Source organism: Hippoglossus stenolepis, chromosome 9, assembly GCF_022539355.2.
Source record: "Hippoglossus stenolepis isolate QCI-W04-F060 chromosome 9, HSTE1.2, whole genome shotgun sequence".
Lineage (NCBI taxonomy): Eukaryota > Metazoa > Chordata > Actinopteri > Pleuronectiformes > Pleuronectidae > Hippoglossus > Hippoglossus stenolepis.
This window is the reverse complement of record NC_061491.1, coordinates 7,529,642-7,554,010: the sequence shown is the minus strand read 5'-3', so window position 1 is coordinate 7,554,010 and position 24,369 is coordinate 7,529,642. Positions and strand designations below refer to the sequence as shown.

General features: G+C 41.1%; 1 protein-coding gene across 1 annotated transcript; it reads right to left on the bottom strand.

Moving 5' to 3' along the window:
• Positions 1-1,362: 1,362 nt before the first annotated feature.
• Positions 1,363-13,024, bottom strand: atad1a (ATPase family AAA domain containing 1a). The gene is made up of 10 exons (XM_035166006.2): positions 12,958-13,024; positions 12,035-12,235; positions 11,792-11,890; positions 11,556-11,676; positions 8,959-9,159; positions 7,733-7,839; positions 7,460-7,549; positions 6,667-6,717; positions 6,283-6,461; positions 1,363-4,364 (listed from the first exon to the last, which is right to left on the bottom strand). The coding sequence occupies exons 2-10, from the start codon at positions 12,206-12,208 to the stop codon at positions 4,235-4,237; spliced, it is 1,152 nt and encodes a 383-aa protein (XP_035021897.1). The 5' UTR covers positions 12,209-12,235; positions 12,958-13,024; the 3' UTR covers positions 1,363-4,234.
• Positions 13,025-24,369: the final 11,345 nt, after the last annotated feature.

The following is a 24,369-nucleotide window of genomic DNA, read 5'->3' as shown; positions in this document are numbered from 1 at the left end:
ATCTCCAGCCAGCTGTGCTGCGAGGGAGAGCTTCTTCCATCATGTTTATCGACTGGGAGCTGTCCTCCTCTAATTGAAAATAGCTGGAATGGAGACTTTCACTTTGACTCCCTCTTCATGAATAACACATCAATAGCTTTATGAATAACTAATCAATGGTTCTGAGTCAAAGATCAGACACGCATGCTTGCAGAACTTAGATGGTGGAAACCACGCCAGACTTTGCCTCATTAAAGCCTGGAGAGTAAATATCACCTTGCCATCCGTCTGAGCTGGAGGCAACAGTTATCTGCATCACTCTCCTAAAATTCACTAGTTACACGGAGAAGTCCCAGACCACACTGTGAGAAGCCTTCCGTGCTGCTTTGTCCTCCTCAGTGCTGGTGGCTGCACGTGCAGAGAAAGGTCAACTTGTTCCGTCATGCCTCATGTTCAGGAAAGTGGGTTGCTTCTTGGGTGGAAATAACTTCTTTATCCATCGACCCCCCCCCCTAAAGACAGCTACTGTACACAGACACGCAGGTTGAATATAGCAGTGAGAGTTCTTCAGCATTACCCTGGTGTCAATGTGTCATGAATGTTAAGCAGAGGTATGCTGCCGTTAATCCCAACACCTCTGCAAGAAATTAGCTTTCAAGTATGTTTTTCATTTTCCAAAAGGATGAGAATCTTTTAGATGTTCATATATAACTTAGCCGTGGGTGAGAGTTATCCATGGTGCTAGCGTCCCGCAGGTGGGCCAGCGGCGGTAAGAAGCTATCTATTCACTCAGCAGGGAAACCACCGCAAAACTCATTTCATAGAGAAATAGGGAAAGACGTGTTTCTAACCAGACAGACTACCTCCCCTACCCCACTGTTAGACCACATACATTTGCCAACTGAAGACAGAAGAGTGTAAATTTATGATTTGAATGAGCTACTGCCAGGATGTGGACTTGTTCTTCTGCTAGGAAAACAGCCTAAATAGTGTCTCTTCAGGTTGTGATGTGTGCAGAAAAAATATTTAACGTGGGTTTAAACTGCTTGGTTTTTGTGTGTAGACTGGAGCTGGGTAAACATTTCTGATGTCCTTTTACACATTTATAAATACTATTTTTCATTAGTAGATTCTGTTAAACCCATTTGTGACAAATTTGAAGTCTGATCTCTCTCCAGAGATTATAATGAGTTAGACGATTCCAAATACAGAAGCAGTCTCCCATAAAAAACGCTTTTTGGCTGTATGAAAAATTTAAACATAACAACATATGCCTTGTTGGTAAGAAAGCCATTTGTAAAAGTGCCAAGCATACATGCATATACCAATTAAAAAATTTGAATAGGTTTGGAATAATACAGGATAAATATTAGCTAAATAGACTTATGGTTTGAAAAGGATGATATTTATTAATTTAATACAATTACACACGGAAAAAGACAAAGTGACATCCATGCTGAAATTAGACATAACGTTTTGCTGGTTGAAAAAAAGAAAACCTTTGTGTAATTGAATAATTACAGTTCAGTGTTTAACATCAGACACGTACACTTAGTTGACAGTTTAATTTACAGTAAGTGAATATGGAGAGTGTATTCATGAATTCAAGTCTCTAACTGATGAACTGCCATATGCAATATGACTCAACAGGCCGTTGAGTCATATTGCACTGGAGGGAGAGCATTTACAGGTGTTACCTTTGGAAATGTAAGCAAGACCTGCGAGCAGCGACACAGTTGCATGGTTTACATGGCAACACAGCATTTTGACCTTTAACTGTCAGCCCAGGTACTCTAATGAAGAGCAACTGATTTCTAAACATCACCCAAAGAACCAATAAGGAAGAAACCATCCAGTACGCAGGCTTCTCTATTCAATTGTCTCACCAAAATGCTACAAAACTGCTCTAAATAAAAGCAGTGTACGTTTTTCAGCCTGTGACACATGCCTCAGTGACAGGACAGTGAGGCTATAGTGCCACCACCTGGTCATGGTTGAATTACAGATATGCCCTGGATTCCAGCTCCGAGTGCATGGGAGAAAAGGTCTGCGGGAGAGCCTGGAACAGACCCACGGACACACGCTGCGACCATATGGAAAACAATCAGGCTTTTTGTACAGAGGCAGAAAAGCTTGTCACAACATCTTCCCACTGGCGGCTCATTGAGAGCGTTTTAAAAGGCCCTCCATGAAGTGGGAATAAAGGTAACTCTGATGGGTGCTGTCAAAGTAACACTGCTGTCACTTGCTGATTGATAGATTAAAACATTACATGAAAAGTCCTTTATCAAAACATTCAAAGTAAAAAACCCTGGAGCTCACTAATAATAATAATAATAATGACACAGTAAATGCGACATTAAAAAAGTCAGAGCTTTTGTATGCTTTTTGGATGGTAACAAATGGGAAGCTAAGAAGTTACAAAGCAGCATTTAACACACAAACACACCATTCAGCAGACTTTGTAACTTTACTTTACATCCTAAGTCTTGGGCTTAACTTTAACCCGACATTTCTCTCTCACTTCTTCACAAGTGATGCCCCTGCGAACAGCTGAGAGGTCAGAGAACAGTTAAGTATAAGTTTACAGCCATTTAGAGCCATAAAGATCAACACAATAAAAAGATGTGCGTGTTGTATCGCTTCCCTGTGCTTGCATCATTATATCTGTGGTTTCAATTAAAGTGATGACACTTTTACTACTTGACACATGTTCGTGTGGTTGTCTACACTTCTGGGAAATAGCTGCACTCATGCTACATTGCTATGGGCTGTTTAGACCAAACACATAGTGCGGTGATTGACTTTATGCCTAGAACTAAAGCAGTCCTGCCACAATGTACAATGACTATGAGCTGACGAATTCCCAGAGGAAGGATGTAGTGGTGTTTATCTCAGCTCCTGCCAGCCTGTTATATTTCACCTCTGGCTGCCTGACTCTGCTCTTCCTCTTCTTCATCATGTTCATATTGTGACCTGACAGCTTCCACAGCAGTGTTGACCTCATGACTACAGGCAGGAAATTGTTTACTTGAAACTACATGTAAGGGTTATCACAAAAAAAATGTTGTGATATTTTGAATTACTGCTCAGGAGCAGAAACTCATTACATGAGGAGCATCACATCAATGCAGATACAACCTCAAGCTGGCTAAATGCATCCTCTCACTTTTAAAAGCAGGGATGTGATCAAAATATAAAGAAAACCCAGCTATATATTTAAGCTTATAATTGAAAGCAAAGTGATGACATTACATTTTTTGATAACTTAAAAAAAGTCCAAACAGTGTCAGTAAATCCACCGGAGAAAGAAAACTGGTTCAGGTAAAGAAGACGACAGCAGATAAACGGAGTTGGAGTGGTTTTCAAACTGAGACTAGTACATTCATCATGCCTAATGATTAATACTTGAGTGAGTGGTTAGTGATCTTCCTGAAAGTCCATTTTTGCCAGATGTCGGTTCATTTGAAATTAGCCAACTGTGTGATGAGACTTTGGGATCAGCTGAACCATTTCAAGAACTTGGATAATATTGTTTTTAAATGATTCAAGTCCTTGAATCATTTTAAAACGACAGATTGATAGTTATCTCTAAAAAGGAAGTCATGTTTTAAATTTGTCTGTCTGTTGTCTCTGTCAGCAGAAATAGAAAAAAAAGCGATTTTTCATGACATTTTGTGGAGGGATGGAGCATGACCCAAGGAAGAAGCCATTAAATGCTGGATCGGATAAACGAGTGAATCCAGGATTTTTTCACATTTTGAAAACATGCAATATGGTGATAAAGTGACCAATCAGCCTTGGCAGAGTTATGCACTCTCCAAGTGCCCTTAAAAATCAAGCAGCAAATGTTGAAGGATGGTTACACTGATCTGGAGTCCAAACGTTGAACGTCTCCTGACTTATGAGATTCATAAACTTTATGTAAAATGCCTTGTCCTCTCCCAGACAAACTGTCCTGGTGCACTGGAGCAAGACAGTGACAGTAAATTGCTCTAGTGGAGCTGTCAGGGGTCACTAGGAGAAGACCGTGCTGTAACTGTACACGTGGTGAGGCTGTGCTGAAAATGAACATGCTCAGAACAACAACCTCTGCCGGAATAAATAAAGTTTGAGAAAGATGAATTTGATGTCCGTTAATTTGCCCAACAGCACCTCAGATATGATCGAGTCGTCTCCGCTCTGTGAGCTGGAACACACTTTGGAATAAATTTGAGAAGATAATGTTTTCCTGCCAGTGGTGCGGTGTTGGTGTTTAGTCCAGGGGAACGTCCGACGCGCTGGGTAACATGAAGACTGTGGCCCGCTTAGACTCCTTCATCTTGTCCAGGCCGAAGAGGAGGTCCAGCTGGGTGACCGGTCGCAACCTCTCCTCATCCAGAAGTCTGGAAGAAAGAGGTCAGAGGTCAAGGACAGAAGTATGCAAAAACAACAGCAACAGTAGCAATTCCATACTACACATTATACTGCTCTTTACAGTAAGTACACTGTCATTACAGTAGTATATAAATTAATCAATATACTTTGCTGGACATTTCAAACTAACACAAATCATACATCAGCTGTTGAATCAATCAAACTCCTGCTGTGTCTTAATTTGAGTACTTCCACACACATACTTGCTATTTTTAACATACATGTACATTCACACTGCAAGGTGTGGCAACATGTTGCATGGTGAACTCCAAACAGTCAAAAGGTTGAGTGTAAAATGATGGACACCTCTCACCCTCAGCGGTCGCCATCTTGGATACGTAGTGGAAAGGGAGTCACCACCAACAAATTTTCAAACTTATGAAAATGGCGCCTGAGGAAGGGCCACATGTCGGCATCATTTCCAAGAGAGTAAAATGTTCCTTTTAAAGTCAAGTGAGCAAAGCCAATAGATATTTTTTGCCGGCGATAATTGTGGTCAGATGTTGCGATAGTCATTTGTGATGAGAACTCAACAGCCACGTTTGATTTGAGACTCCACCCCGTGCAAACTCACACACTGCAGAGCACACAGTGAGCTACATATGAGAAGCATCCAATCTGAGACACAGCCCGTGGCTTCAGAATGCCACTGACAAATAATCTATAGAAAGAGACGACGAACCGCTGAACCATAAATGTAACTGTTATTTACTGTTGGGTTCCTGGAGCTGTTTCACCTCCACCAAGAATTACAATTTGTCAGTTCCTTCAACAGTCAAAGATGAATGGTTTTTAAGTTTGACTGTTTTGAGTTTACTTTCAGTAAAGGGATTTTGTCACTTTCCCAGTGTGTACACACACGCGCACGCGCACACGCACGCGTTCTTATCCTTATTTTGTCTGGCCCTAGTGCTGGTGTTATATTAAATATATTGCTTTATGTTTCTACCTGATCCTGACAAGTTGACAATGTTGGTCAAGTGTATCAGATATAAATTCCTATTTGCAACATGTGTACACAATTTCCTTCTGTTTGTTTTAATAATTCTGCTGCTGGGGAAACTTCCCAGATGGCATTTCTTATAAAACAACAACAAAAAAAAACTGCATGAAATCAGTGTATTGATCATTCAGTGATACAGCATGTTTGAAGAGAGTCTGCAGCATTTACAAGTGCATCCTATTTTTTCTTGAAACCACATGCTGACACCTGGTATCACAAGTGCACGGAGCACAACCATAAGTTTAGTGTTAGGGTATTGAAAAACCTAAAAACAGTCCAAGAAAGGACATTCTGTGTTTGCCCTGATGAAGACCTACTGTTGATATGATTTAATAGCCCTGAGGTGAGTGCCTCAGATTCCTCCAACTTGTCTTTCTGGATCCCCAAACTGAAGAGCACCAGTGGGACATACCCCACCACACCCGGGTAAGCACTCCTAGCTTGACTGAGCTGACACATGGGTTACATAGATCAGATATTTAGTCTTATGTAAAATATGAGGTGCTTTAAAAATCATCCTGATCCACCTGTAACATGAAGATCAGTTCAATGACACATTACTTTGCTATCAATATTGCAGCAGTTGCATATGAGAGAGCTCAACCTGCACTTATTTGTTATCAATGATTGTGCATTGGTGTTTTATACTGATCACTATTACTTTATAGATCTCACAGTCTAAATATTGTTTCAAAAGACATCAAAGTCAAATAATTAATTTAACAGCCAAATTTAAAGTTTGAGAGTAACAGTATGAACATATATCTTTCAAAAGCCCACAGTGGTGTAACGTCAGAGTGTTTAGGGAAGTACTGTAGTCAAACAAAGAGATGCTAGTGGACACAAGGGCATGGAAATCTTGTGGGTGTCTGAGTGAGTCATACTTTTCCTCCTCATCCTCCTCATAGTCCTGTAGCTGCTGAGCAATCTGCCTCATCTGCTCCTTGCGGACGTAGTCCCGCACCCGGTACATGGCAGCATCACGGCAAAGCTCCCGCAGGTCGCTGCCGGAGTAGCCGTCTGTCCTCTCTGCAATCTCCTTCAGATTAATGGCGTTGCTCAACTGAACAGAAAAGCCAGACAGCAATATGAGACAATTATGTACAAATTAACCTTTAGCCATGTTTGTTGCTGCCAACTGATCATGGTAGAGTGATTTGACAGGGGAAAAACTGGTGTAATTTGGTCACTAAGATCGAAAAATAGAAAGATATGGATTTAATAATTTGTTACTCAGCTGATTAGGATGAAAAGAAATCACATCTTACGTTTTCTCCGGCTAAAATCAGCCTCAGGATGTCCTGCCTTTGTCTTGGGTTCTGCAAAGACAACATAACAATGGTTTGTTAGGAAAGAGTCAGATTAATGTGCAGTGAATCAAAAAAATAAAGGACCTATCAATAAGCAATTAACAGTGTTAAACAGAGTTTAGACTTTCTAATGACACTAAGTCAATCCATCAAATTTATTTGTAGAGCCCATATTCACAAATCACAATTTTTCTCAGGTGTGACATCCTCTGTCCTTAACCCTCAACAAGAGCAAGGAAAAACTACAACAAAAAAATGTGTACACTTTTTAGAGACACATCAGTGTTTTGAAAGTGTTTCATCTCCTTTACTGTTTTCTCCTGTTTAACATCAACAGCTCACGTACAGTTACAGTGTGTCTGACGTGTAAAGAAAGTGTTCATTATACTGTATAATAAATATAGTTTTTGCTTTGGCCAGCATCCATTCGACAATCTGGGACATTCAGTTCAGTGCATTTCAGCCTATTTTTGCTTGATGTGAATTTAAAAGCACAATTAAAAGAAAAAAAAACAAAGTTTTAATTACCTGCCAATAAAGGTAAATTCTAGAGTTATTTTATTTAAATTATACAATGTTTACAAATATTTGGTTATTTATTTGAATGGGAAAGTGGACCTTTGGATACCTCTGTAAAAACGAAGTAGGAGTAAACATGATTCTTCCAACATGTTTCATACTGTATGTATTTGTATTTGTCAACTATTCTACAAACGTGAAAACTGTTGTGGTGCATGTGTCTGCATCTTACCGGGAGACCAACATGAAAAGTGGTGGGCATCCTGCGCAGAATGGCTGGATCCACATCCTGTGGCCTGTTGGTCGCTCCCATCACCATCACCTTTAACGATAGAAACCACAGCGTGAAAACATTATACTAAAATAGGCACCTGGCACCATGTAGGACAAGTGGGATGTCTTGCTTGTTTTCGTGTACACGCCAATGACAGGTCTTAAGAAACATGAGATCCGGTGTGACTCATTCTCGAGGGTATGAAACAAAAAAGAGCTCTGGTTGTGTCACCTGGGTGGTTGAGGAGGTGTCCAGACCATCCCACAGGCTCATGAATTGAGCTTTCATCATGGCTGTGGCCTCATGGTCGAGGCTGGAGCGATTCCTGAGAAAGGACTCTAACAAACAAGAGACAAGGGGCGAAATCAAACCATGAAAACAGAGTTTAAACAAAAGTCATACTAATTGACTGAAATCAACAGGTTGAAATTGGTTTGGGCTGTTCAAGGGGCATGATATAGGACTATCCTGCTTGTGATATTGCCCAAATCACTCTTAGCACGTTGTGTTATCATACGCCAGAACTGTGAGGGAGAGAAGCAAGGCAAAAATACTCTATGAGGGGGAAAAAAATGGACGCTTGCCAGTGTTTTGAAAGGAGGTGAGATATACTAGTGTGGCTGGATAATTTGGACGGCTCACAAACTATTATGGAGCCAATAAAGATACCTTAGTACTTGATTACCACAGCTCGTGCCAAAAATCCCACTCAACTAGAAGTTGTGAGATAAATGTAAACACACAAAATAAAAACTTTTTTTTAGGGTTGATTTGACTTTCACTTTGCAATGATGGACAGTTTGGACCAAAAGTCTCTCATTTACTTAAATGCGAATTTTAGACATTTGGAACCCACCAATACCTATAATGTCCATTATAAATAAAAGTCCACAAAGCCAAATAAAAAGAAAGATGCTCCTTATATTGCAGAACTTCTAGGAATCATCACATTTTTTTGTTTCCTTTAGAATCAAAGTAATTGTCTGCACATCCATGGGAACATTGCAAACAGCTACTGTTAGTAAACTTGATTCAGCATTCTCTCAAAAATGCCAATTCACCAGAATATAAACAAGTCACGATTGTGTCTGTGGGGGGTGCTCACGTGTCCAAATTCCTGACCTACACTGACATGACAGAGGACATTAGGACAATGAACAGGGGGATGGGTCTTTAAACAGTGCTATGAAACCTCACTCACTACTCTGTAACAAGCTGCTGAGCAAGAAACGAGCTGCTGAAGAAATATCTTTCTTCTGAATTTAAAGGCTGCTTTCAGCATAACAAGGACGAAATTCTGAAGGAATCCATTTGTTTTTTGGGCATGAAAACAATCATCTAAAGTCTATGACTGTCAAATTTATAAAAATCATCTCTACTTGAAAGCGTGAAGAAGAGGATAAATCACATCTGACGGTGCAATAAAGTAACATTTTCCAGGTAATAGATCCACTCACCGATCTCATCAATGAAGATGATACAGGGATGGATTTTGACAGCCAATGAGAACACAGCAGCAGTCAGCTTCTGCGACTCGCCGTACCACATGTCCGTCAGTGTGGAGGCCTGAAGGTTGATAAACTTGCACCCTGAAGCTTTGGCTGTTGCCTTGGCGATCATGGTCTTCCCACATCCGGGAGGACCAAATAATAAAACTCCTGTTAGGACAGAACATAGAGTTACTGAGATTCACTGTTGCTTTCAAGCATCTGTTTTTTTTTTCATTCTTCCTTTTCAAATTCCTAGTTCTATAAAATATTAAAGCATAACAATTAAATGAAGATTATTCACTTGATTTTCACGTTTTTTGGCTTCAATTCTGAAAGAAAATGTGATTTGCATCAACCACTGCTGAACACTGGGGAGATCTTTCTTTCCTTACATGGTGCTCTCTACTACATGTACAAACAGAGAGGATGACCCACATCTGTTCCCACAGAATAAACTTTTTAATAGATACATGACTATAAATAAAACTTGAAGTCTAGGAAAGGAAGTGTATTTCACAAAGCAGCACATTCTGGAGGCTTTGTATAAAACCAAAAGTAAAGTACTCCTCCAAGTGGTCATATTCAGACCTCTTCATATTTGTTATGTTGCAGACATCTGCTCAATTAAAAATATAATAATCTTTTCCCACCCTGCCGTGAAACCCAGACCAGTTAAGTGTTGCAATAATGGTTGTCACTCTGAGAGTTTCTCACATCTCCACACAGGATCTCTGGAGTTTGGCAAGAGTGACCATCAGGTTTTTGGTAAACTCTTTTACCGAGCTCCTCCTCCCCTGATCACTCAGTTTGAGCCGATGGCCAGCTCTACGAAAACGTTCCAAACTTCTTCTATTAAAGAATTACACTTTGGAGCCACTGTGGCTCATCATTATATTTCCGTTTGGCCTTTTTTCATTATTTTATATTTTTTATAACTTTTCTACAATTGTGTTTTTGCTTTGTCATTATGGGATGTTAAGTTTAGACTGATGATATGATTAAACATATCTTAATACAATTTAGAATAAAGTTGCAACAAAAAATGTCGAAAAAGTGAAGAGGTCTGAAAACCTTGCGAATGCGCTGTAGCTACAGATGGAAACATGATGTACTGGACGGCTGTCTGGCAATAATGAGGAGGAGAATAGCAATCTGAGAAGAATTACAGCTCTTGTGTCTGTGGTTATTCATGCAATTCAAATCAAATTATTTGTGATCGAAAGTCCACTCAGAAACTGTGAGTGATTTGATTCTTATTGTTTTGATTGTATACTCATGTGCTCGTGCACATTTTCGAAATAAATATTGACGATGTTAAAAGATGACTTTCTTCAGCACAATGAGGATCTTTAAATCCATACATAGTGAACAGTGGACATCTTTCTATACATAGTCCCACACTTCCAGGACAAGGAAGCAGGACCTTATCTTGTTGGCAATCAAGGAGTGTTTATAGCTAGACATCTAACAGTAGTCTTCAGTGGCTAAGTCTGTCTCCTGATCTCAATCCAACTTAACACACATTTCACTAACAAGCAGTCTGTTGACACAAATTCGCTAATATGAACAAGAAGTTGGCCACAGTACAAGCTTGGCAGATCCTCAATTAAGACTGAGAGCGTCTGCTGATGGTATTAGCACAATGTTTAAAGCGCACACAGCAAATTCAGAAGAGTTACATTTTCGGTGTTGGTCAAATTTTAGCAAAGGAAGAGTTAATTATACTCTGGACAGAGTCAAAACTCATATTTTTAAATCTCAGTTGGAAAATAGTTAAAAATGAAGTGTCTTTAAATCAAATCTCTAAGTGTAAATGTATCAACTCTTTACTTTCCATTTTAAACTCCTCAGGAGTCAATTTCAGTAAATTAATCCCACCCCCATCATCAGACACACAGACACACACAGAGTGAAGCAGAGACAGAGAATCCTTGACTTGTGAGAACTGCTTTGGACCGTGGATTTAACTTCACACGGTCGGTCTCACTGGCTGCGGTTGCCCCGCAGATCAGCTGTGTGTCGGTTGTCTGTTGTTCACACGCATTGTGAGTCCGCTACTGTTGGCGGGGCTGCAGGTTTATCTATTTATCCACTACATACGAGTGTTGATCAAAACTAACTCTGATTAGAGGGAAGAAGTGTTTCGTTTGAACTCCAAAAAGAGTCAATAATTACACTTAGTAAGTGTCACCGTACTAACTCTCCAAATAGAGTTAAATTAACACTCTGTGGTGTGGACCCATAGAGACACTTCAAAAGATTTGAAATCAAATCTGAGTTAATTTGGGTATGCTGATTTTGCTGTGCACCATGTTTATTATTCATTAATTATAAGAGGGAGATATTCAAGGATTTCCCGATACTTTCTTTCTTATTCTGTTAGAGATCACATCTCATATTTACTGTAAATTTCAAGATATCAATGTGACATTTCCACTCCATTAGTAAGTACATCACTCACAATTGCTGTAAGGAGTTGATCAAAGTCTATCTGAGGGAGTGAATGAATATCTATGTGTACAACTTCACCATTTCAGTTCTGTTCAGGTGACATGCTGTGGTACCTTTAGGAGGCTGAAAGAGTTTGGATCGAGCTAAGAGGTGTCGTTTCTGGAAGGGAAGGATGACAGTGTCTTGCAGTTCATTGATAACCTCATCCAGACCAGCTATGTCTCTCCAGGACACCTGGAGAAAGATAGAAGACTGTGAAACTCTGTCTTTGGCTCTTGTCAGGGAGGGTGCAGTGGAAGAGGAACATGTGTCTTTCTTCATCGACTGGACTGAGGATTACAACTGTTACCTTCATAGTTTGTGGATCGACTAGTTGAGATGCAATGTTCATCTCATAGTCAGTTAGTTTGACCCCCTCCACGCCAATCCTCTTCATCAACTGCTCTGCCTGGAGAGAGAAGCCACAGCTGATGACAGAAGGACTTAACAGACAAGAGTAAAAAATGCTGCTCCAGTCATCATTGACACTGACATCACTCTCCACCTTGACCTTGTTGTAATGAACTATTTCATGCGTATGTGATCGACGTACCCTTTTCTTGGCTTGGTTTTTCTGTTTGGAAGTAGGATCCATAGCGTCTACAACCCATTTGATGCTGTAGTACGTGGCTGCACCAAAGATGGTCAACCTCAACAACATGCCCACCACCTCATTCCGGGACAGGGGCCGCAGCAGGGCCTCCCTGGGAAGATCTTTGAACGGCATCTCTGCCAGCTGGTGTCAGACCATTGGCTGGATGAACAGGTGGGAAACAGGAATGAGAGACAGAAACAGGAAGACAACAATGACCCTAAGGAAAAGAGGGATTTACTGTACATGCAGGTCACCAGAAGCACACCCAGGGTCCACTGTGGTGTCAACTATAATCAAACATCCCTGTATTTCAGCAGAACTATTCCAGCTCTGGTTGACCAGCCAAACACACCAAGGAAGACTGTGCGTAGCTTGGGCTAAATTTAAAAAAGAATTAGTGTTAGCATAACGTAAAGCTAGTTGGATCAGATGTGTGCCGAACTGAAGAGTGGATCGGAGGGGATCCGTGACAAGTCGTAATACATGTTTCCCGTATATAAAGCTGGACATATGTGCAGTAAAGCAGTAATTTCCCAAAATGTTGAATGACGGCTCGGGTTAGGTTTGAAAAACAGTTTCCCCCAATTCAAGCTAACCTGCCAATTTATAATATCTACTACCATTACTAGAACTTAGTTGTTTATATACCCGCACAGGTTGACAACACCCACGGTTTAATACCACGGACCGGTGATTAATTTGCAAGTTAGCATCTAAAGCTAACACAACTGCAACTAGCAAGCACCAAACTGTCACTGTGGGGTCGTGACATTTTAAAATAAACCTGAGGAAGAACTAAACATGTCACTTGTGCTCGTTATCCGCGTGAACATGAACCCAGCATCACTCATTAGATACAAAGACAGAACGGTTTCACTTACTAACTACGAAGAGGAGCAGCAGCGGTGTCACCACAATGCAAAACATTAGCATTGACGCCGGTGCACCACGTATTGCAGCTCGGGTGGGAACAAACGCGTTGGTTCCGGGGTGTGATCCGAAGAGGTTCACGCAGTCAGCCACAGGATGGCAGAGTTTACACACAGATGATTCCCACACCAGCACCACGGTCTGTGAATGAGAACACAGCGGGGACATAACACAGTGGAGGACGAGTAACGTCCTCGTATTTAAGAGTTGATCAAATACCTGTGTGGGAGTTTGAGGGGCAGTGATCGGTGTAATTTGAGGTTGATAGCAGGTAAAGGTGGTGATTTTAATAGCAGGTTTGAGTAAAGTACTTCTCTATCATTCTAAATGTTCTCAATTGAAGTGTCAATGTGTCAGAGGAATACATTTAATCTATAAAGAAGTCTTAATAAAGCACATTTAAAACAACCAGAGTTGTCCACAGTGTACAGTATAGTAATAAAAAACCACGTCAGTACCCTGAGAGAATATTCAGCTCTTCAGTTTAACCTTACGAAGGGGAATCACTTAATTATAAAAGATGAGCTGTTCCAAAGTTTTGTTGCGGCAACAGTAAAAGCACAATCAACTTTAACCTTCAGCCGTGGCCAAGGGGCAGCCAGTAGCTGAGAGTTCTGAGAGAATAGAAGAATAGAAGAAGAAGGTACTGTATGTCTGCAGCTTCTAATGTTGCACAGGTGTAATCCTTAACACTGTTTTTTATTTAGGGTGGCACTGTGGAAGCTGAAAGTTCTTGGTTTGAGTCATGGTTTTTCTTTGTGTGGAGTTCTGCATGTTCTCCTGTCTGTGTGGGTTTTTCTCCGGGTACTCCAGCTTCCCCCCACGGTCCAAAGTCATGCAGATTGGGGATTAGATTGATTGGAGACTCGATACTGACCGTCAATGTGATTGTGAGTATGAGTGGTTGTTTGTGTCTGTATGTTGGCCCTATGATTGACTGGTGACCTGTTGTTCAGGGTGTACCCCGCCTCTCAGCCAGTCAACTGGGATTGTCTCCAGCCTCCCCCTGCCCCTTAAAGGAGAAGCGTTATAAAACGTGTACTTTTTATGTGTTTCCCAAATGTACTAAAAGCTATTTTAAATTCAAAACCAACTTTAGTATTTGGCTGCAGACGTCTGGGTCTGTTGATTGAACCATGATTGGACACCAAACAACCAAGCATAACCTGGGGTAGTCTCCATGCAAATGTACCCCAGTCAGCTTAAATCTAAAGGCCTAATCTGTGTTTGCTTTCCACTCATTTTCAGTGCTGTCTGATAATGGATAATTCAGTCTTCCAAACTGCAGCCTCACAGATAAGGCTGTAACAAATGGGCTTCTCCTACAAGCAATTTATCACACATGGGCCAAAGGGATTGTTAATTGTCACAGATTGCAGAGCTAAATTTAAATAATGCTGTTACAGTTTGTGCACAGACCAAGACTGGTCTCTGCATCAGGATTTTATCAATGCATCACAGACTAACGCTGTTCAGAAGAAACTGAAATATAGAAGTAAATCAAACCCACTATAACTTCATAGATTGCAACATTTTTGAATAAAATGATATAATGAATACACAGATTTAATTAGGTATGCTTTGTCCAAGACTCACAGTTCTTATGCAAAGATAAACAAAAACATTTCATTGTAAGGGAAACCTCACATGCAGGACATGGAGTACAACCTGGCCCAGTTTCCCACAGTGTTCTGGGAGCATAATTAACTGTATTGTGAACAATGGGCTAGAAAAGGGGGATTGTTTTCCTTTCTTTGTCTCACTCCTTTGTAGCCTAATTAGTCGCCCAAATTGGATGCAAAATTCCTTCCAGGACAGTTCTGGCTCCAGAGTCCAGCGTGGCTAAGTCCACCCTTGTTGTGGTAAATGGCACACAGGCTGCTATTGCTCACACCTTTGGCTGTGAAAATGCTTCATAAAAAGCTTTAATCCCCCTGTACTGCAGCAGCGAGTCCCAGGAGATAGCAGCCTGACAGGGCCATTTTGACGGGTGTGGGCATGAAAGCACAGGCCTGTGTATCTGCAAAGTGCAGCTGGGGCTCCATACTCCCACAACGCCCTGCACCTTGGCCAAACAACCACTCTCAAGCGGGTGGACGGGGGGAAAAAATGATAAAAGAACAACAACACATTGAGCTCCCAAGGCTGTCAATACCTCCACCACGCCAGACTGAAATAAAACTTGAAGGTTATATACACAGTTTTAAAGATAAATACAACAGCCATTTCCTACACAGAGTTATTGTGGGGTAATGGCGTCCTGAGCAAAGAAGTCACACTCCTTCTGCGTGTGTTGTCATCCAAGCTTCGTCATCCAAGAAAGATGGCTCCATGCTAATTACTATGCGTTCTCCACACCTCAATGTTTACAAACCACACATTTCCTAACTGAAACATCTCTCATGGAGGCTTCGACTCCACCAACCCACTGATGAGACGTCTGACTGATTCATTATTTTACCAGTCTGCATAGTAGCTACAGCTGGACTGTTTACTTTGCTGGTTTCCTGCACATTGGGTCACTTTATTGCATTGACCACGTTAACTTGGCTTTGCAACCCCCAGAGGTAACACCTTGCAGAGAATATGAAGGAAAGCTGTGGCCGACAAAGCAAAGGTTTGGTCCAAGACGATGGTGCTGGTGCGACATCTATCCTGCACATTTATATGTTTTTTTTCTTTCATACTGGTCAGTGGATATGTACTGCACGTGTTCATCTTTTTAACACTTCAGTAAATGTTGCAGTTAATTAACCTTTCAATCCTTAAGGAAGAGACATTACCTCTGGCAGGATAAAGAATCACCTGGGACTGGATTATTCATTTTCCCTGTTAGCAGGAGGAACGGAGAGGATTTAAAGAAAAAAACACTTAAGTGCTGGCATCGGAGCGCTCACATGATTATATTTGCTTTTCACCATATGTGGGCTGTCTTTTTAGTCCACTCTGTAGTAATTGAGTTCTGTCTATAAGGAAGATAGTGATCTCTTTGAGGCATGACAATGTGCTCGGTATAGGAAGTTAAGTGCAAGTGTATAAGTCTAAGTACTGGCTTTATTCATAGCTATTAAATCATTTTCATATGATTTTTATGTCAGGGATATGCGATTACTTTGATCAACATTTTCTGTTGCCAGGTGACAGGAATTCATGCTTTTCTTTTGTAGGTTGTCTTTTGGATCCTTAAATAATTTACCCTTTAGAAAAACAGGCATGGATTACATCTTTTTATTAACAGCTTATTAAGATGTACATATTGACTTATCAGGTTATTAGAAAAAGTGAAACCCTCAAAGTATATGTTAACTGATTATCAGCATTTAGAAGTGCAATATTACCAAATAAAATGGATTAAACACACAGAGGGCTCTTTCACAGCTCAACTCAACAGTTGTTCATATTAATGGCTTGTAACTGATAAAGCATTAACAAAGGCACTAGTTGCATCTTATAAACCCTGATAACTGGTGATTATCAGTCGTGCAGTTACTGTGTTTTCAAAGACGCATTAATAGTTGCAGGTATACAAACACAATGTACTGTATGCACTCTCCATACCACAACTAGACTGCTATTCTCTGTCCCTTTCTGCCCTTTTCTGGCACCGATCAGCTGCCAACTTTTCGGCGATGTAATATAAATGATTCATGTCTATTATATGTGAAATAAGCCTATAATTGTCATTTGGCAAAGATAAAAAGACAGAGGGATGAGCAGACAAGGGATGCATGAAAGAGCCAATGTCTGGGTGAGACTCGATACAGCTCAACAAAGGGATTTCACACGGTGCTGAGGCTTCCTCGGGCATCCCGCGCTCTTTGTTCATCCTGCCAAGGTAACTCACGCACGCCGACAATCCACTGACATCGCCAGAGAAAGAAGATTACAGCTGTAGACTGCAGACTGACAGCTTTCCGTATACCCACAACTTCACAAGCCTCACCATGGTTACAGAGACACTGATAATGCAAGAAAAAACAGTGTAAAAAAACCTGTGATAATTTGTTTTCTCCTTCTGCTCCATCATCCGAGACAGGTGAGAGGAAGATGTATTCCCTGTGGCTAATCCACTCGTGCAAATAGCCTGAGCTGATCTCAGACTTGTTGGTCCTGAGGAGAAAAATCATTTTGTTTGGTGAATCATCGGGTTGGAAATTTGTCGCAGATAAAAATGTTCACACTATTACAACAGAAGACATGTTTTTATACTATTTGACAGCAGGATAATAATGATGACAGCCGTGGGTAGTGTTCACTTCACTAATCAACATCTCTGAGGTCAACAATGGGAACGCAATTAGCCACTGTCATTAAAGCATATGACGTTAAACATAATAATGATGATAAGAGAGAGAAGCTAAATAATAATTATTAGAATTACATTAACTTAAATCAAAACACAATGTTACAATAGAGGTACAGGTTTCCCAGACAGAGCAACTGTCACGGTGTCAGTTTCAAAATGGTGAACATCATCCAAGAGTAGCAGTTTTCATTTCTCCAGGCTGGACACGCTGATGGCAGATGTGCAGATTGTCACATTGGATGGATCGTAAACATTTTCTTCTTCCCTACATGTAGAATGGAAACGTGTTATCGCCTGTCATCAGTGACAGACTGCTGGCCCCTCACTTTTCAACTGACATGCTCGGTGCTCGTGCTCCGGCTCACATCCACATGCTCGCAGCTGCTGTGCAAATCTCTCAGTTTGAATGTTACAGTCATTCAGAAAAGGAAAGGATGATGCTCATGCAACACGTCCTTTGACATTTAATGGGCATAGATTCAGTTTATGTCAGGTTGACTTAACAGCTTTGAGTGTTCATCATCTCTGAGGAAATTAATAGCCTGCGTCATAGATGCACTGGAGAAGGTCAAAGGCCAATTGTTCTGTATACTGCATTAATTATACATATTACCGAGTATGTGATTATTCTAACTATCATTAAATAGAGCAGCAGTAGTGGTTTGACAGATTGGATGATTCAGACGATTCATGCTGACATTCATGATCTTCACTTCTATTTTTATTCAGTCATCCAACTCTGATCTTTACTCTCTGTTACACCTCTGACAATTATGTAACCCTAACCCTATCATTGGCCTCGGATATTTTTACATAGTCTGACTTTAAAAACAGTTTTTGAACTGAGTAACTCTCAAACTCTAATTAAATCATGCACCAATGTATTAATCATCAGTGTGGAGGGAAAGAATATTAATTGTTTGATTTGTGGAAATGTCTTTGACCTCTAATGTGATAGAGTGTGTTTTTGGAATATCGTGTTGTTTTTGATAGTTTAGCATAAAGACCAAAAGAAGGGAAACAGCTAAAGCTGGCTCTGATCCAGAATCGAAAAATCTTCCCACTGACTATCCTTAAAGTTACAGAATAAAACATCACATTTTCTCTGAACTCTATAAAAACCAAAATGTATAAATAACTAAAGCACTCAGTGCATACCTCCGCCAAGGTCCAATATTCCCCTTATGAAATACTCATAAATGCACACACATAAATATCTGTCCCCTGAACATACATAATATTGTTCACCAAGATCCAGGAATTATTCTTTGAGATAATGTTGAAAAACACTGTATCTCACATGTTAAAGAAAGTGAAAAAAAACTGTCAAACTTGAATTTCATTCATGTAGCATAAACACAGTACAAGCCTGTTGAAAGCGTCAAGATTTATTAGAATATAATCATGTACAGTAAGAATTTGTCAATATGATGTCGTATAAGTTCAGAAATCTTTCAGACTGTCAAAATGAGCCTCAGCTTCAGAAGACTAACTGGCCCCTAAGCTCTCAGAAGTCCAAACAACACAGCAACAACTGCATCAGCACACACCGCCTCCACACATCCACAATGATTACGCCCTCGCCACTCACCTCAAACTCTCCCCTTGGCATAAAGCATTCGGACATGTGGACATGAAATCCAAGCAAACAGCCTGAATTCCTCAGGTAGATCCTAATGAGGAAAAGCCCCAGGGAAGTCAGGTGGAGGTGGAGGCGGCGGCGACGGCATCAATGTCTGCGTGCCTGTGAGAGGGATGGCGGCGGCTACGTGGGGCTTCACAAGAATGGCAGAGCTCCTCTGACATGGAAGACGTTTCAACTCAGAGTGTGTGAGATTTGTCCAGTTGAGTGAAAACAATTGGCCAGTTCCAGCTCCCATTCATCACGGTGACAGCACTTGGCCATATGGAAATGAACGGATAAATAAAGGAGAACACATTCAGTGTGCAGATGAAGTGGAGCCTGCTGGGTAGACGCTGTCAGAGCGCACTGTCAGTATACATATACTTCTCAGCACTTGTTGGCTGAGACACTCCTTGCATATGATTCCCTCCTCTCCGCCACACTATACATCACAAACAAACGATTTCTGACAGTGAATGTCAAATTTCAGCTCCGCTCTCCCCCTTCCGACCTCCCATCTGCTATCGTTGCCCCTCCTGGACTGCTGTCATGGCAGGCCTGTTGTCTGCGTGCTGGAAAAAGAGGAACAGTTAACCTCTAAGAACTTAAGCATATCAACATCCTTTTCTTGTCTTTGACTGTGAGATGAAGAGCATTTGTATGCACCCCATGTGGATACAGAAAACTATGCTTCACCCTCCACTACCCTGCTCTTGAGCTATGACCTGCCACATATTCATTATTGATCATTGCTTTCTGTTGCTGCTGAGTTGCCTTGGTTACCTGTAGGCATCCATGCTGGCCTACAAGCCTCCTTACATGTGCAATTCAAAAGAAATAAGACAGTCTTTGATAAGGAAGCAGTCAGCTCTGCTGAGGTTCTTCTGTAGACACATTGGGGTCATCTCGCTCGAGTCTTTGTCTCTTTTATCTTTAGAGCGAAGAAAGTTGAGGAAATCACTGGCAACACTTCCTGCTAGTCACTAATACCGTGTGAGTAATTATAGGCTGCAGCTAATGCAAGTCATTACAGTGAGACATTATGTTTCATTACTAAGTGTGAATTGTGTGCTAAAAACTGAATTCAATAAGAAATCATGCAAATTTAATGAGCTGCATTTTCAATGTTAAAACGTCCATGACCTATAGCTGAACTCTGAATCTTAGGAAACATGCTGATTAGTTTTCTTGCACAGAGTTAGTCAAGATTAAAGAGACCTGTAAACTTTCCTGTGATGAAACACATTAATGCTGGTTTTAATATTACATAAAAAAATCAACAGGCATGGGCCAAACAGGGCATGCAACGCCACCTAGTGTTTCAAACCGTCTTGGACCTTGCAGCACCAACGCTTACGTAGAGTCAACCATCTGACATCTCTACGTCATGACAATGAAAAAGTTTACAGCCTCTAATCAAAGTTGGGCGAACCCTGCCACCAGCAATGGCTCCCAAGTGTCCCTCAGACAAACACACACACAGAGACACACACACAGGCACACCGTTTGAACCGCTGGCTGACCGCTCTGTGCCAGTGGTTCATCCTGGTAACGTCCACCTGTGTTAGTGGTTGAAATGTCTCTGTGTTGGGGTGGGGTGGTGTGTCTTAACCCCGCCTCCCAGCATTGCGTTCTAAAGGAATTTTTTGAATTTCCATGGTGAGACACTTCAGCCGAAACGTAGAGGTGAAGTTATACTAGCTCAGCATAGAGAGTGGAAATTGGGGTGGTCAATTAACTCATCTTATTAATTAGCACATCTTAAACCCACCAATTAACATGTTGTTTTGCATTTGTTTACTGCTTACAAAATAAACTACAGAAGGCTGCAGGTTGTAGTTTAATATCAAACAGACAGATGAGATGACAGTGGTATAAATCGTCTTTCTCCCAAAATGCCAAAAATGTTCCTATAAATAAATGCTGTAAATTGAAATGAAAACTATTCTACAACAGAGGCCTGGAGACATTTCATCCGTATCATTTGTCATTCAGTGCCACTTTGAAAGCATTTCTCACTTCTAACTTTTTATGGAATACCTCAGATCAATCCATCATCACAATTCATAAACGAAACAGAATTGAACAGCGAGAGCAACTCTGTTTTTCCTCTGCGAGGACAAAGAAGCTCTTATTTTCGTTATGAGCTGAGCCTTCTCAGCCGTGGCGTATCATTCTCTGAGTGACACCTTCATCATAAATTACATACAGGCAGCGTGATGGCACCCATCTTTAGCCTGGGGTAAGCAGTGGGTGGTTTCAGGGAGTCTTATGTTGCTTGGCTGCACAGGGAGCCATATTGATTACCACTCATGTTTCTTTTGAATCGGTCTCCATCACCCATTGGCCATTTTCTCCATTATATTTCATTTGGGAAGACCGATGACAGAGATGGCCGGCTGCATGTATGGAGCCAGTCTGAGTCACTGTGGAGATTCCATCAGGAGATTTGGCATTGTCTCCGACGCGCCGGGATTGGCTAATGGAGGGAAGCACATCACTGTCACTGCCTGCACCCTCCCCCCCCCCCCCTCCCCACATCCTCCCTCCGTGCACCCCCTAGGGGATCCAGAGACAGCATTTACCTTGGCTGATTAAAACCGCTGCCAAATAACACCTTGGGATTAGGCGAGACGCCGTCAGTGACAGGTGATATATGGCTTTGTCTCTATATATTGATATAGAAGCATACATATTTGACGTGCTGCACAGTACATGTACAGTATAATTGCATTGTAAGAGGGATTTCTCATTTAATGTTGCCGTGTCTGCGAGTCATAAATAAGAAGCCTGGTATTGATGCTTTCCTCCTCATTTGTTATTCAATGCATCAAGTCTTTCCTGAGGCAGGTCTGAAATAATAAAACATTTTCAACGTCAATCAAAGTCCAAAAAAATAATGAATATCTTTCCATATTTCTGTTCTTTTGCTTTGACACGAAATTATATCAGAAGCTATTTTTTGCCCCCACCCCCTCGATGAAATCCATTCCTCACCATGACAATGACGACACACACCATATTTATCCTCAAATGCAATCGAACTTCTGATTATTCCTTGATAAGCCAGAGTCTCTGGACGGAGGCTCGGTGTGGAGCCGTTCTCACTCGCCCGGTGTCAGACAGATTTATTTTTTCTTCCCGGCACTAGAGCTGGGTTAGTGCTCCGCTCGGCCCAAACCTCCTGGCGCTCTCACCAATCTATCAAGTTCATCAGTGTTTCATGTAGCCTGGGGGACACTGGCTGGCAGCCCGAATGAGCTGGTGCTTCCTCCTCCTGTCCCTCTGCAACATGTCTGAGCCACAGAGGCCTGCGGATGTTTGCTGGCTGTGTGGATTTCTCTCCTCAGGTAGATCACGCAGTGTTTTTTCAAACTAAGTAAACCACTAAACTACCTACATTACCTACTTTAAAAAAAAAAAATCTAAAATGGAATAGAAAAAGTAAAGAACTGACATCCTCACTTGGTTCAGTGGTGACGACGTGTATCATAACTGCATGGTTCCTGCCTCCCTGGTGCAATTTCAGCCAGTTGAATATTATAGCCATTTCTCTTCGCTCAGCATGTTTCCTGCTGCTTCTCATCCTCCGAGGATTGTTAATGTTGCACATAACATGTTAACATAAAATTGAGCACAACATATTTTTTCCTTATTATCATTGAGATCATCAGCGTTAAGATGTGTGGTGCAATAACAGTAGCCCACAAAGATAGACATCTTTAAAGCTATACTGTTTATACTGTAATAGTGCCGTATTGTACCCTTCCAGTTTCTGTGCTGTAAACCTCCAGGTGCTGCACAATCACTAAGCCCTGTTTCCACTGGTAAAAAACCCACTAAAACCCACTGACATCTGGCATTTGTCTGCAATGGGAATGAATGGGATCTGCTTTCAATCCCCAGTCAATTGACTCAATTGAAAAGTGAGACCAGGGAAAACCTGCTAATTTCTTCTTCTTCTTCTTCTTTATTTTGGCTGATGCTGCACTTTTCCCCGGCACAACGTTATAACGTATTAAACTTAGGTGCGTACATATCTGTGATCGATTGTTTACATCTTTTGTGTACATCTTGGAACAATGTGCAACATCAATGTTTTCATCATATCGTGCAACTAGCAACACTGGCATATCAATGATCAGATGCAGAGACTACAACTTCTATTGAACAGGTTGTATTGCAGGAACCACAATATAACATTACAACATGACCAAGTTATGGTCCTCTCCTGGCTATGGTCATAAACACAGCCTACTACTCTATCTAATCCCCGGCTATGCAACTAGTATGGGAGCCCTCTACTGGCCCTGTACTGTAATAACATACCAAGAGTCGCTTCATGTCACTCTACTGGCAATGGTGAAGTAATCTAATTTTGTAAAAGATGAATTAGTTGCAACTTTATCTGCAAGATGTGGTTGCTGGTAGCCTCTGTTGCAACATCTTCGGACCAAATAGCGATATGTGATTCTTTTGTTAGTCTCAACAGTGACTTATTTTCAAACGTTCATGATCTTTGGCCAGCTCCTCTGCCCTAAAGAACTAAATTTACACAGCGATTATGCTCTCAAAAGGTCTCTCAGCTATCAAAAAGGTCACCACGTACTTGTAATCATGTATCTTGTCTAAAATCAGTGAGAAGTGGATTAGGACTCCTGATCTCCCCCCCCCCTCTCTCTCTTGTTGCTTAGTGACAGGGATTGTGGTGGAGTATACAGTCCATGGGAGGAGTTATTGTAGGAATGTGTACCACTCCCACTGCAATGCCAAACACTTAATTTATTGTTTTGGTGCCCATTTAATGCAGTTTCTTCATTAGCTCCTACAAGTGATACTTCAAACTATTTATGAATTTGAAGTAGTTCACTAGACAAATACGTGAATGAACAAGAGGCCAGCTGAATAATTCCACACACAAACGCCATTTGGGAGCAGCACTAGAATTACAAGGCGATCCAAGGCCACTTCACCACTCAGCCGTCTGGATCACATCATCAAGGCAAAACCACCAAGGACTTTCTTTAACAGCAGAGGTGCTGAGCTGCTTATGCAGAATGTACTTTGTAAAAGAAAGTTTCACCATTAAACCAACTCAACTAGATGTACCATATTAGTGAGATTCTGGGATACTAAAAGACAGAATTGTATTTTATATTTATTTAATTATTCACCTTTGTCTCAAACACTCGATTTATTTATTATACAGCACTCATGGAACAGTGCACCATATAATTCCTTACATCATTAAAAATAATAAAACCATCCATAAGTAAGGAACTAAATTGTTCTCCCCTTGGCCATTTTTCATAATATCCATCCCTCCTTTGAGTTAAACAAGTATAAATACTGCAGCTACAGAAACATAAGATGTTTGTGCTACCTTGACAGCTGAGAGAAGGATTTTCTGAGGAATGCTGGCCTGCAGAGAAC

Coding starts and splice junctions, on each gene's coding strand:
- atad1a (XM_035166006.2), bottom strand. CDS start 12,208: ATGCCGTTCAAAGATCTTCCCAGGGAGGCCCTGCTGCGGCCCCTGTCC. Junction 11,677..11,791: donor TCGATCCACAAACTATGAAG/GTAACAGTTGTA, acceptor ATCTTTCTCCAG/GTGTCCTGGAGAGACATAGC. Junction 9,160..11,555: donor ACTCTTTCAGCCTCCTAAAG/GTACCACAGCAT, acceptor CTGTCCTAACAG/GAGTTTTATTATTTGGTCCT.